Below are 12,632 nucleotides of genomic sequence, written 5' to 3' on the forward strand. Positions count from 1 at the left end.
ATAGATTTAAAGCAGATCTGAATTAAGAAGCAACTGTCAAACAAACCACGAAATAAAATAGTAAGAGCCTGCTTCAGCATTTTGATCAAAGATCTGCCTTGAATCAACTCTTCCACATCAAAATGTTACACACTAAAACTGTAACATAGATGGATAGTTGGATAGTTGCCTACTATCCAAAAGATTTGGCAATGTTCTGAAATAATATGAATAATTTTAGCATGAGAGAAAATGGCAATATAGCACAGTGGTTAAGGGCATATTCTTTGGAATCAGACAGTTCTGAATTTGAGTCCTAGCTCTAACACTTATTGTTCTTGGACAAATAACTTAACCTCTTTGAGTTTCAGATTCCTGATCTGTAAAATGAGGTTAAAGGTAGGAGCTGCCTCAAGAGTTGGTGGAAGGAAAAAAAATAAAAGAGTTGGTACAAGGATTCAGTGAAAGAGTGCATATAAATTGCCTAGCATGATGCCTAGCATTTAGTCAGTGCTCCATCAACAAAAGCTATTCTTTTTACAGTACATAGTCTAACTTGGCGTTAGGTATGAAGAGGTAGGAAGCTAGTGCAACAGTGCTGGCGTCAAGTGACATAGTTCAACATAAAGCATAAGTTAACGTTTTATTTTGCACTTAAGAAAACTTCTAGAAAGACTCTTCTCCTCCTGCTAGCCTCCCTTTCTAATGCTACAACTGGAACAAAGGTGGGGGACTTCGGGGAGTTTCCAGACACTTCAGGGACTTTCTGAGCAGTTTGTATGTCAATGGTACAAATATTTAAACCAAGGATTCTGCACAGTTGGAGGGCAAGTGGATCCCTTTTACATGATAGCATTTAGAAAATACCTCACAGAACATGACATAAACTAATTATACTTGGATGTGAGATTTGAAATAATATTTATGCCTTTAATTATAACACCTTATAACCTATACATCTTTGTGTGGTTCACCAAAAAATTCTCACACACAAAACCTCATTCCAGTTCAAACTCTACAGGCTAGATAAACAGGCATTACTGCACCATGTCGTTCTGCTCAGTGTAAAGGAATGTGAGGTCATTAAAAACGTTCCACATGTTTTCCTCTCTTTCTTACTTTAACCCTTCTCTAGCAACCTGCAGTATTTTTGGATCTTTAACTTTCTTTGTCTTTATTACTAAAACCATTTTAAAGCCTTCACAAATAGAAGACGCATTTATAGAGTTTTCATACCATTCAGTTTACTAAGGAGACCATTTCCTTAAAATCTTTGTTTTGAGACAGTAGGAACTACAGAATGGGACGGTGATTAACTCTCATTCACATGAATACGCACATAAAAATTTAATTGAGAAGTTTAATTTTGTTTAGTTTTAGAGAGGGACTTGGGTAGAATTTTGTGATTCTTTGAGATCTCACAATTCTCTCATTTCCGCTTAAGGCTGCTTTACATTTCCGAGGGATTTCATTTTGCTAAAGCCCAACGAAGTTTTCCTTCTATTTTTTTTTTTTTAAAAGTAACATCCTTTGACTCACAAAGGTCGAGAAAAGAAGAGAGACACACAAAAAAGTACGTACTGTATGATTCCAAAGTTCAAGAACAGTTAGAACTCATCTACAGTGTAAGAAAGCAGGAGTGTTACCCTTGGTGGGGAGTGATAGGGGAGGGGGAGCAAGAGTGGGGCTTCTGGGTCCTAGTCAGGATCTGTTTCTTGAGCAGGATGCAGAATTCTTGACCCGTGGAAACAAATCAGTGCTCTGGCATTTAAGATGCACTTTTCCCTCAAATAACGAAATTTAAAATAACACTCTACTTCACACACATTAAAGTTACAGTAAGTTTTGAAACTAGGGCACATGTTACTAATTTTCCACCAAAGCATCAATGGCCAAGGAGAGTGAACATGGACCTCCAGGGGTCCAGGGGCACAGGCTCCAAGTGTGAAATGCTTCTAGGTTTCAAGTTTGGTTCTTAAAATGTTTCATAAAAAACTTTACATTCTATTTTGTATTATCTGGGTTTGTTTGAATATGAGGAAAGATGTTTTAAACTACTTACTAGTTAAGATACAAAACATTGTTTCTCATATTCAAACAAACCCTAATTAAATCTTCAAGTAAAATGAACCCTCTGGGTGAGTCACTTAAACCTCTTGGGGCCTCAATTTCTTCATTTAGAAACTGGACAAAATCATGAGTACCCAGCAGGTGGCTATTCTGTTCAAACACAGAAGTGTGTGCCACTTAGCCAGTAATACTTTTCAAATAAAACTAGATCCACTTTCTTGATTCTCTGATGGAGAACTTCTGGTGGTGTGAGCTACAGAGAAGAGGCCATCAAAATATGCTTGCTGTGGGGCGTTATATGTGTGTTTTCTTTAATGTACCGAACAAAACTCTGTTTCTTTGCCCGTAGCCTGTCTAGAACAACCGCCTGTCGTAAACTTGCTATTTCTTTGTGCTGCTGTTACCTGGTATGTTTAAGCAATGAAACAGCTGCTGCATTTCAATAGACAAAGGCTTACAGTATGTCTGAGGGGAGGCATTTATTGCTGGCTTTAAATTTCTTAAACAATTCCATATGGAGACTTGAGTGGCAGAACGCTTAATGTAAACTTTCAAAGGAAACTGCCCACCAAATTCTGAACTTTATGAAAGTTGGCTGAAACATATTCTTTTTCAGAAGGCAGAGTAGTCACTCCCATTTCAGAGAGGAAAGGCCACAGCACCACTTTCAGTAGTGATAGTCAACAAATAGAGGACCCGGTTTTAGGCATTTATTGGTTCTAGAGGAACAGCTAGCTTTCTCACCCACAACCATTTATAGAAACAGCAGGGTTAAGTGGATGGAATTCAGAATAAGGAGTCAAAGTATTTGTTTTCTTGTTGTGATTCTATGATTAATTCTCTCACTTGAAGATCTCTTCACTTTAAATTAAAAAAAAAGTCAACACATATGCATGACACAGTGCTGGGTGTTCACTGTGTTTCTGTTCCTTGTACTCAACGGGAATGAACAAATTCTTCTGGAATGAACAAAAAGGGCTCAGACGTTCTGTACAATAACATGCCATGAGAATATGAGTACATTTTTAAAAAGGGATTTGTATTTTTACATATACATAATTACATATATAAAATTAAAATATATATTATATATATAAAACTATATACTCTTATATATATAGTAAAAAAGTGGATAAAATAATACCCAAAGAAAAGCAGTCATCCTAGATGTGTAAAACTATTTTCTGGTAGATATGAAAAGTTAAATTCAAACAAAGATAACCATAACTTCATAAGAATCCAGCATTACATAATGTTTTTGCTTTCTCCTTATTCCTATTAATCTCTACTTCAAGGTTTGACCTTGGAGATCAGATCTTAATTGAAGTCTTCTTTCTCATGACTCTTATGTGAGGTCTCCCTGGAGACAATTAGCAGAACTTTACTTCCATGGGTAATACCCTGTAGGTGGGGCTTTCGCCATTTCATGAAGCAAGTGAGCACACCAGTGAGGAGTGAGGGCAATTACCCTCGCGCGCGCGCGCGCACGTGCGTGTGTGTGTGTGTGTGTGTGTTTCTTGAGAAGGTGAAAGTAGGTTAGATCTGCAACAGGTTTTTTTTTCCTTTTAACTAATTTATGTCAAGCCACTCCTCACAGCTATAGACAGGAAGTGCTATTTCCTGTGCTGATGATTTAATACAGTGCAGAGCAGAGCAGCGTTTGAACTGATGGCAGCACTAATGACTCTCAGTAAAACAGTGAAAAGATAAATGATACTTAATCAGGAAAATGTTTAAATAAGCAAGTGCCTGGATTCCATGGCAGAACAACCTGAACTCATTTAAGTGAAGTTAAGAGGGTAATTTAAAAAATAGACTATTTGCTTAGTACTTTATATTTTTCAAAATGGCATATAGTCACACTTATGATGTTCTCTGACAACCCTGTGGGGTAGTTCAGGGTTCTTACTGTAGTTTTAGAAGTGACTGAGTTCAACTCAGAGGGGCCAAATGATTTGCTTCAGGTCACACAGTAGGCCATTGACCAAGCTTAAGTATATAATTTATAGTTTCCAATATATTTGCAATACATTCCTTACCTGCTGCTGATGCTTCAAGGCATCCTACTAACCTTGTTTGAATAAATGAAATGTGTACAAAAATACAGTGAGTTAAAAACAAGATTGCTCCCGTGACTGTTTGGGGCTTCTTAAAGTCAAGAAACTCATAGATCATGAACAACAAATGGACTGTCATACTTAGAATTTTGAAAGGAATCTTTATATATGGATAATGGCTATTTACAATTCTTAAGTAGGCAGCCATATTAGTTTCTTACAATTATACTTTTCATTGTACTTCCATATATACTGTCTTGGGGAACAAATCCCTAAGCCAGGTACTTTTTCTATGATTCATATTTCACATATGGAGGAAATAGGTAGAAAGAAGTTAAGGATTTGTCTTAGGTTAACAGAGTCTGTAGCAGAGCCAAGCATAGAATCCAGGTTTCTCCTAAATTCTAGTGTGGGGCTCTTTTCAGTACTTTACCATCTAATTTTTATTTGTTACAAGCAAATGCTCATAATATATCATTGATTTAAATAAGAAGGTGTCCTTAGAAGATAACTAGGAATAAAATCGTTGGTGTCTCACTTTTCAAGAGTCAGAAAAGCCTGCTATAAAACACCTCATTATAGCCTATCTTATCTAAAAGATAAGTTCTCAAACAAATTGTGATGTTATTTATGCTTTAACAAAGTAGCTACCAAAAGGACCAAACCAGACCATGTAATTTAAGTATCATTTTCTGACTGCTATAAAAATAACCATGAAAAGGGAGAGACTCTATGCAATATAGATCAACTGATGGCTAGTCTAGCAGGCACTTTGAGATCCGTGGCTCTATCATCTTTACCTTAGAAAAGGTAACTGACTTTGTAGCCAAGCAGACAGGGCAAAAAGCCCTTTCCCAGGTTAAAATAGCATTCCATAGTTTTTAGAAGGTGAAAATAATCATATTACCATATTCAGTATGTGTGTATATGTAGAAGAGAATAAATATCTTTTGCCTTTAATCTCAAAGTCTAGGAGCCAGGGTATCTGGTTTTATTGCTGGCTTTGCAACTAATTTATACCCTGACTAGAGTATTTTTGCTCTGCTTTATTGTAAGCAAATTCGCACCCTTCTAGAGGAGACAGCCAATAGGGAATACCACTGTACTGTAGCTAGAAGTTTTATGTTTTCTTTCTTAACTTCTCTTACACTCGTCATTCACTTACCACTTGTAATGGAAATTGATAAGCCTAGGTGATAGGTATTTCGACCATCCAGAAAATATCACAAAGAAGCTGAAGAGAATGTGAGCAATTTCCACACTAGGATGGGTTAGAGGTTAAAATGAGACAGTTTATAATCACTTACATTATTGATCATAAGATGCATTATCGTTTTTGGAATTAGGTCTCGGATACATTTGTTGATAATAGACATGTAGGAGTCTACGAGGTTGCGAATGGTCTCCACTTGCCTCTCCAACTGTGGGTCCATGGAAAAGTTTTCTGCTTGGCCATTCTCATCATTTTCAGTCTAACAGAAAGGAAAGCCAAACATGGATTATTTCACATTTATTCAGAAGAGAAAAATACCAGACATTATCAGATGAAAGACTTCTGTTTACTGAATTTGTAGTTGTACTACTAGATGGTAACATCTTTATCTTATCAAACAGCCATTAATTCTGAAAAGAGATCAGAACCATGCAATTATTCTACCTTTAGCCTGCCACAATTGAGGAAAAGCAAGGATTGTAATTCTGAATGAATGTTTAGATGGATGACCAGATAAACAGTGCACCTAACAACATACCTCTAGAGAACAATCTAATCTTAAGCCATTTGCAAGCTGGCCAAAGAACTGAATCCAAACATATGATGCAGATGTACACTTCTGGGAGGCGTCTCCAGGGATCCTATAGATTAGAAATAACCTTGGTGTTGTTCTGGAACTCCTAGGTCTGCATTGGAATGGATCAGCACTTGGATCAGTCCAGATTTAAAACTAAATCTCCTAGGCCTGGCCTGGAGCCAAGGTAAGAGATATAGGGGATAATTCATTTTTCCATGCTCTTGCTGGAATTTGTTATATAAATTCATGCTTCTGTCATCACTACTAAAGGCTGGCTCAACTGTGAAAAACTTACAATTTTAACTTCTAACTTGTTATTCTTTGAATAAAACAGAACACATCCATACACAAAGCATTTATTTCTGCAACACGAGAGAAGCATCTGTTTTCTATACTATGTGACTTGAGTTAATTAACTTTGGCTTATCCACCAGAGGCTGGGCTGGAATGGCATCTTCATCATTAAGGACTGACCTATTGGCTTGGCATTGAAATCAACTTAGAACAAATGGTCTCCATTTCAAGTCAGGTTGAACCATCTAAGCCCCAGAACATGATACAAATATTGTTAGTGGTCTGGCTACTTTCTAGTTTTGGAAAGATTTAATTATGAATGCAAAAAATAAAAGGGGGAAATAATTTATTGCTTCCAATGTGGACATGAAGTACTTTTCTTTGGAAATGTACATACTTTGATCTGCTGGGTTTTTAATCATCCAATCAGTTCTCGGCAAAGCACTGTGCTGAATCGCTTAAAGAGATCTATAAATAACCGTTAACTTTCGATCAATATGCATGGGTGAAAGGCATATTTGTAGGCCACAAAAATCAACAATAACAAAGGTAGAAATTCTAAACATTTATAAAGGCTTCTGTTGCTCTTCTAACACCTTAAAAATATTAAAATAATATGTGCTCACTCTAAAACACAATGGTCACTTTCCAATCCTGAGAGTCTGGCCCCATACTTCAGGGTGACAACTGGAGGACATTTCTTTTTTTTTTTTTAACATCTTTATTAGAGTATAATTGCTTTACAATGGTGTGTTAGTTTCTGCTTTATAACAAAGTGAATCAGCTATACTTATACATATATCCCTGTATCTCCTCCCTCTTGCGTCTCCCTCCCACCCTCCTTATCCCACCCCTCTAGGTGGACACAAAGCACCGAGCTGATCTCCCTGTGCGGCTGCTTCCCACTAGCTTATCTATTTTACATTTGGTAGTATATATAAGTCCATGCCACTCTCTCACTTCATCCCAGCTTACCCTTCCCCCTCTCCATATCCTCAAGTCCATTCTCTATGTGTGCATCTTTATTCCTGTGCTGCCCCTAGGTTCTTCAGAACACCCCCCTTTTTTTTTTTTAGATTCCATATATATGTGTTAGCATTTGGTATTTGTTTTTCTCTTTCTGACTTACTTCACTCTGTATGACAGACTCTAGGTCCATCCACCTCACTACAAATAACTCAATTTCGTTTCTTTATATGGCTGAGTAATATTCCATTGTATATATGTGCCACATCTTCTTTATCCATTCATCTGTCAGTGGACACTTAGGTTGCTTCCATGTCCTGGCTATTGTAAATAGAGCTGCAATGAACATTGTGGTACATGACTCTTTCTGAATTATGGTTTTCTCAGGGTATATGCCCAGTAGTGGGACTGCTGGGTTGTATGGTAGTTCTATTTTTAGTTTTTTAAGGAACCTCCATACTGTTCTCTATAGTGGCTGTATCAATTTACATTCCCACCAACAGTGCAAGAGGGTTCCCTTTTCTCCACACCCTCTCCAGCATTTATTGTTTGTAGATTTTTTGATGATGGCCATTCTGACTGGTGTGAGGTGATACCTCATTGTAGTTTTGATTTGCATTTCTCTAATGATTAGTGATGTTGAGCATTCTTTCATGTGTTTGTTGGCAATCTGTATATCTTCTTTGGAGAAATGTCTATTTAGTTCTTCTGCCCATTTTTGGATTGGGTTTTTTTTTTTGATATTGAGCTGCATGAGCTGCTTGTAAATTTTGGAGATTAATCCTTTGTCAGTTGCTTCATTTGCAAATATTTTCTCCCATTCTGAGGGTTGTCTTTTTGTCTTGTTTATGGTTTCCTTCACTGTGCAAAAGCTTTTAAGTTTCATTAGGTCCCATTTGTTTATTTTTGTTTTTATTTCCATTTCTCTAGGAGGTGGGTCAAAAAGGATCTTGCTGTGATTTATATCAGAGTGTTCCGCCTATGTTTTCCTCTAAGAGTTTTATAGTGTCTGGGCTTACATTTAGGTCTTTAATCCATTTTGAGTTTATTTTTGTGTGTGGTGTTAGGGAGTGTTCTAATTTCATTCTTTTACATGTAGCTGTCCAGCTTTCCCAGCACCACTTACTGAAGAGGCTGCCTTTTCTCCATAGTATATTCTTGCCTCCTTTATCAAAACTAAGGTGACCATATGTGTGTGGGTTTATCTCTGGACTTTCTATACTGCTCCACTGATCTATATTTCTGTTTTTGTGCCAGTACCATACTGTGGAGGGCATTTCTGTGGCATCTTACTGCTACTACAGCAAGAGAGAGGATTGGAAGTTTCAAAAATGAAAGTTGTTTCCCTATACCATTTCTTTTTAAATGGTCTTTGGTCACTGAAAGAATTAAATCAAGTAGTTTCTTACTTTTATTATTAATTTGTAATATAAGCACAATAGGATCTGGGATAAATAGGTAAAAAGCTAAGGCCATAGAGTGGTAAAGTGATAGAGGGAAAGTCAGCCATGGCAGTGAAAAACCAATTGTTTTCCCAAACATCTTTCCAGGGCATAAAAACCACTGCAGATTGTGTTCCATGCTGAGCCCAAATTCTAAGAATCAGTTGTAACTGCGATGTTGTTTTAAGGGTATTGTATTTGAAAGTAAAAACTTTAGGTTCAAATTCAGGCTTTATCATGTAGTAGTTGTGTGGCCACACCTCACTTATTTAATGTAACTGAGACTCAGCTTCCCCATCTTTAAAATGGGAATACACTTCTCTGGAAAACTTGTGGAAGTTAAATGAGATAATGCATATGAAGCAACCTAGCCAAGGGCCTTGTGGGTGCTCAATAACGTTAGTTTCTTTCTTTCCTTTCTGAATATTCATGGAATGAGTTAGAGAGCCGCTTGACTCTCAACACACATTATGGAAATTTAAGTTGAAAAATTTGAGCACAAGACATTTTCAATTCCAACCATATAAAAATGGCAAACTGTATTTTTTTATACCACCATGTTTTCTGCAAGCTAGTCCCTTTGCCTGGAATCCCCTCCTCCCATCTGTGAAGATCTTTCATCTTTCAAAACCCAGCTCCACCATCACCTCTTCTAGACAAACTCCCGATGGCCCTCAGACCCTCCACCGCTCCCCATACTGTACTTCATCTGTTTTCTTGTACTACTGTTTATTATTTTATCCAGCCTAGTTTTATACTTCTCCCCTATTAGACTCTGAGGTCTTGTTTATCTCTCCCTTCTCAGCACCTAGAACAGAGCTTGATGCACCAGAGAAAGAGGAGAAGGAGGAGGAGCTGACACTACAAAAGGGTTTACCTAAATCAAGAAAGCTGCCTCAGTGCATTTCAGGATCTCCAAGAGTGCCTACTTGTTACAAAAATTGGAGATGAGAGAAACCTCAAGTTGATGAGTTAGGATCCACTACTACTTGATCATAGTGAGGATGATAAAATGATGATGAAATTATGTATATAAGTGAGACCACATGACCTACAGCTTTGTGATGAAAACATCTTTTACATAAAGCAATATAAACCTCCATAATGGATAAAGTACAATTCAGTTTGTCTCTCTGATCTGAAACATACTGGGATTTTGCTGTTGTATTTAACAAAAGGGGGTGATGGCATTTCAACATCAACATACTACCTCTCCTAGGAACATTTATTGAGCACTTACTGTGTTCTAGATACTGTGATAAGCACTTTACATAGAAGATCCACACCACAACCTTAGGAGGTGGGTACCATTGTTATTGTCAACCTAAGAGCATGCTGAGGCTCTGAGAGCTGAAACGTGTTCAATAAGTGTAAGATGAATATAATGTGAATCCAATTTCTGTTTTTCCTTAGGTATAAAAAAATCAAGAAGTATTATGAAACAGGGGAAAATCTATAATATATCAAGTTAGTTTCACAGATAAAATAATAAATGTAGAAAGAGTTTCTAGGAAAAAGATGTCATTTTAAATACTGATATTTGTTAAAAAAAAAAAAAATGATTGAGCCAGAAGAGAAAACCAGAATAAACAGCATTTATTAAAAGAACCTCTAGGAACATGAAACACCAGGAAAATTATACCACCATTCTTATTTTCATATAGAAACACTGAATTTTCCCACTTCACACTATTCTTAACATTTAGCCTTGCTTTAATTTCTGCATATAAAAATATGCAAAAGACATTGACATTCACTTTTTGAAATCAGATGCAAATAATAAACAAAGCATTGGAGTGAATGGAGAACACTGAACGGTTTAATTCTCAACATTAAAAAAAAAGAAACGTTCCAGAATAACCAGTAAAACAATTAGAAATTCTCTTTAGTTTTTGGAAATACTAGTAGGCATGTAGTCACATGCAAATCTTAACTACTCTGATAATACCATGGGCATGATGGGGACTCATAGAATTCAAAATGCAAATTTAATTTCTTTTCTCATTTTAGAAAGAAAGAAGGAGTAACTTCCCCTTCCAGTATGTCTAAGATGAATGGGGACAATGTACATATGTGGAACTTTTCTTTTAACTGAGTAACTGCAGAGAGCAAATACTCCCTTTTCTCTAACTCCAGTCTTAAGCAAATTCTCTTTCATTCTCTTTTCTGTATGAATACTGAGTATGACTATGTATTATTTTCTTTGTTTAAACTATAGGATTGCAATAGGATTCTTTGCAGTCTAAGCACTGAAGTGACAGCTGTTTATCATTATCCTCATCAAGGGAATGTAAAATAAAAATAGTAATTTGTCTCTGATCTTTGAGGCAAAAAAGAATGGTCTGCAAACATTTAACCTTTTATGTGCAGGTTCATTGATGCTGTTTACAAAATGTGAATAATATTGTGAAAACCAGCTTTCTTCTGAAAAATAACAATGGACAGCCTTCCTATTGTAAATTTTTTCTAAATAGCTTTTGAGAAATCTAATGCAATTTAAACAATCAAAAATAGCAACTTAGCACTATAAATGTAAACTTGTTTATAAAAATTAATATTAATTTCACAGTATTCAAGAAACAGGCTGCTTTACAAAATTTTAATTTAAAAGCTTTCTCCTAAAGACTTGAAACTTTAACAGGTGAAAGAATGATAGAGCCAAATCAGAAATAATTCCCACGATACCTCAAAGCATCCACTATAGAAGCTCTGGGCTTGATCAGGATATCTATTTTTCATATGTTCTGTTTCTGTCTCCTTCCTTTCCTTAAAGCTCTTACTTAATTATGTCACAGGCTTCTTTGAGGATCATTGAAACTATCTAAATAAGGCTGGTGACTGCAACTCTTTAAAAGTAGAATAATAGAAATCTGAAGTATCCTGGCAATAATATGCACATAAACATACTATTGAGCTAAAGGGGAGTTTGCTGCATCTCTTCTCAGCAGTGGAGAACTTTGGGAGTTAATCTACAGATCTACACAAGTGATTTTTCCAGATAGCCAATGCTTGCCCCTTTTAAAGCATCTTATTATTGTTATACAATTCTCCACTCCCTTTAAAAAAAGGGTAAAAAATATCATTTAACTTTTCTTAGTGAAGCAGGTTGTCATTCTGAAAATACTGTTTCCATGGTAATGCTGCTTTGAATTTTCTAGCCCCACAATATGGAGAATGTTTCACTAAGAACCTTTCCCCACTCCCAGTCATTCACTTCTAATTTGCAGAGGCCAGAAAGGCAGGCAATGAAACTTGTAAAAAAAAAAAAAAAAATGGGAGAAACATGTTCCAGGAAGCCTTTGAGGATAGTCTAGGCTACAGTCTGGTACTTTGAGGCACGTATTTCATTATTATTTCAACATAATAAGTTCATATTTATGAACTTATCTGTTCTCTGGAGAATGCTAATACACAGTCTCACTAAAGATTATAAAATAGTATGTGATTCAGTGTTACATTGCTTAGTGGAGTTTATAGGTGCTGTAAGAATTCAGAGAAGCAGAAGATCAGGGAGGCTGGGATGGGGAGTTACAATGGTCCCACTCTAATGATTTAACTTTACTTCACAACATTCTCTAATAATTGAGAAATCTAATGCAATTAGATTAAGGGAGAGAGAGATGAGTCAAAAAATAATCCATCTTCATCCTCTCTATTCTATCACAGGTCTTGCCATCCCTCCTCTTTTGGTAGACCAAATATAAATTTGGGAAGCCTCCTCTCCTCCACTTTCAGTTCTGGTGGTTAGATGGGACCTCATTGATAGGGCCAGGTCCCCCCAGATACCCATCTGGCCTGGCCTCTGCGATGACAGATGGCAACGTGACCAAGCAAAGCCAATCACAGCACATTTGTCAGAACTGTTAGGAAGGAGACGTTCCTTTTCAGTTAGGATGAAAACTTTTTAAGATGTAAGCCTGAGGGCTAGCCTGCCTCAGAGAGAAGAGGGGTCAAACCTGCCAGTGAATGAAGTCAACAGAGAGAACTGCATAGCTGAGACATGGAGAGGGGCAGATATTTAAAGACATTATTGG

At 36.6% G+C, this 12,632-nt stretch overlaps 1 protein-coding gene across 6 annotated transcripts in view; it reads right to left on the reverse strand.

Annotated features, from left to right (window-relative positions):
- The window catches only part of DNM3 (dynamin 3), a 576,662-nt gene that overhangs the window by 33,330 nt on the left and 530,700 nt on the right, over nucleotides 1–12,632 (reverse strand). For all 6 annotated transcript variants that reach the window (XM_082382854.1, XM_082382856.1, XM_082382851.1 and 3 more), the window contains one exon: nucleotides 5,414–5,578. In XM_082382854.1, the coding sequence (XP_082238980.1) occupies nucleotides 5,414–5,578 (165 nt within the window). The remainder of the gene's footprint in view (nucleotides 1–5,413; nucleotides 5,579–12,632) is intronic.

Source organism: Balaenoptera borealis (genome assembly GCF_965194805.1).
Source record: "Balaenoptera borealis genome assembly, chromosome: 1".
Taxonomy (NCBI): domain Eukaryota; kingdom Metazoa; phylum Chordata; class Mammalia; order Artiodactyla; family Balaenopteridae; genus Balaenoptera; species Balaenoptera borealis.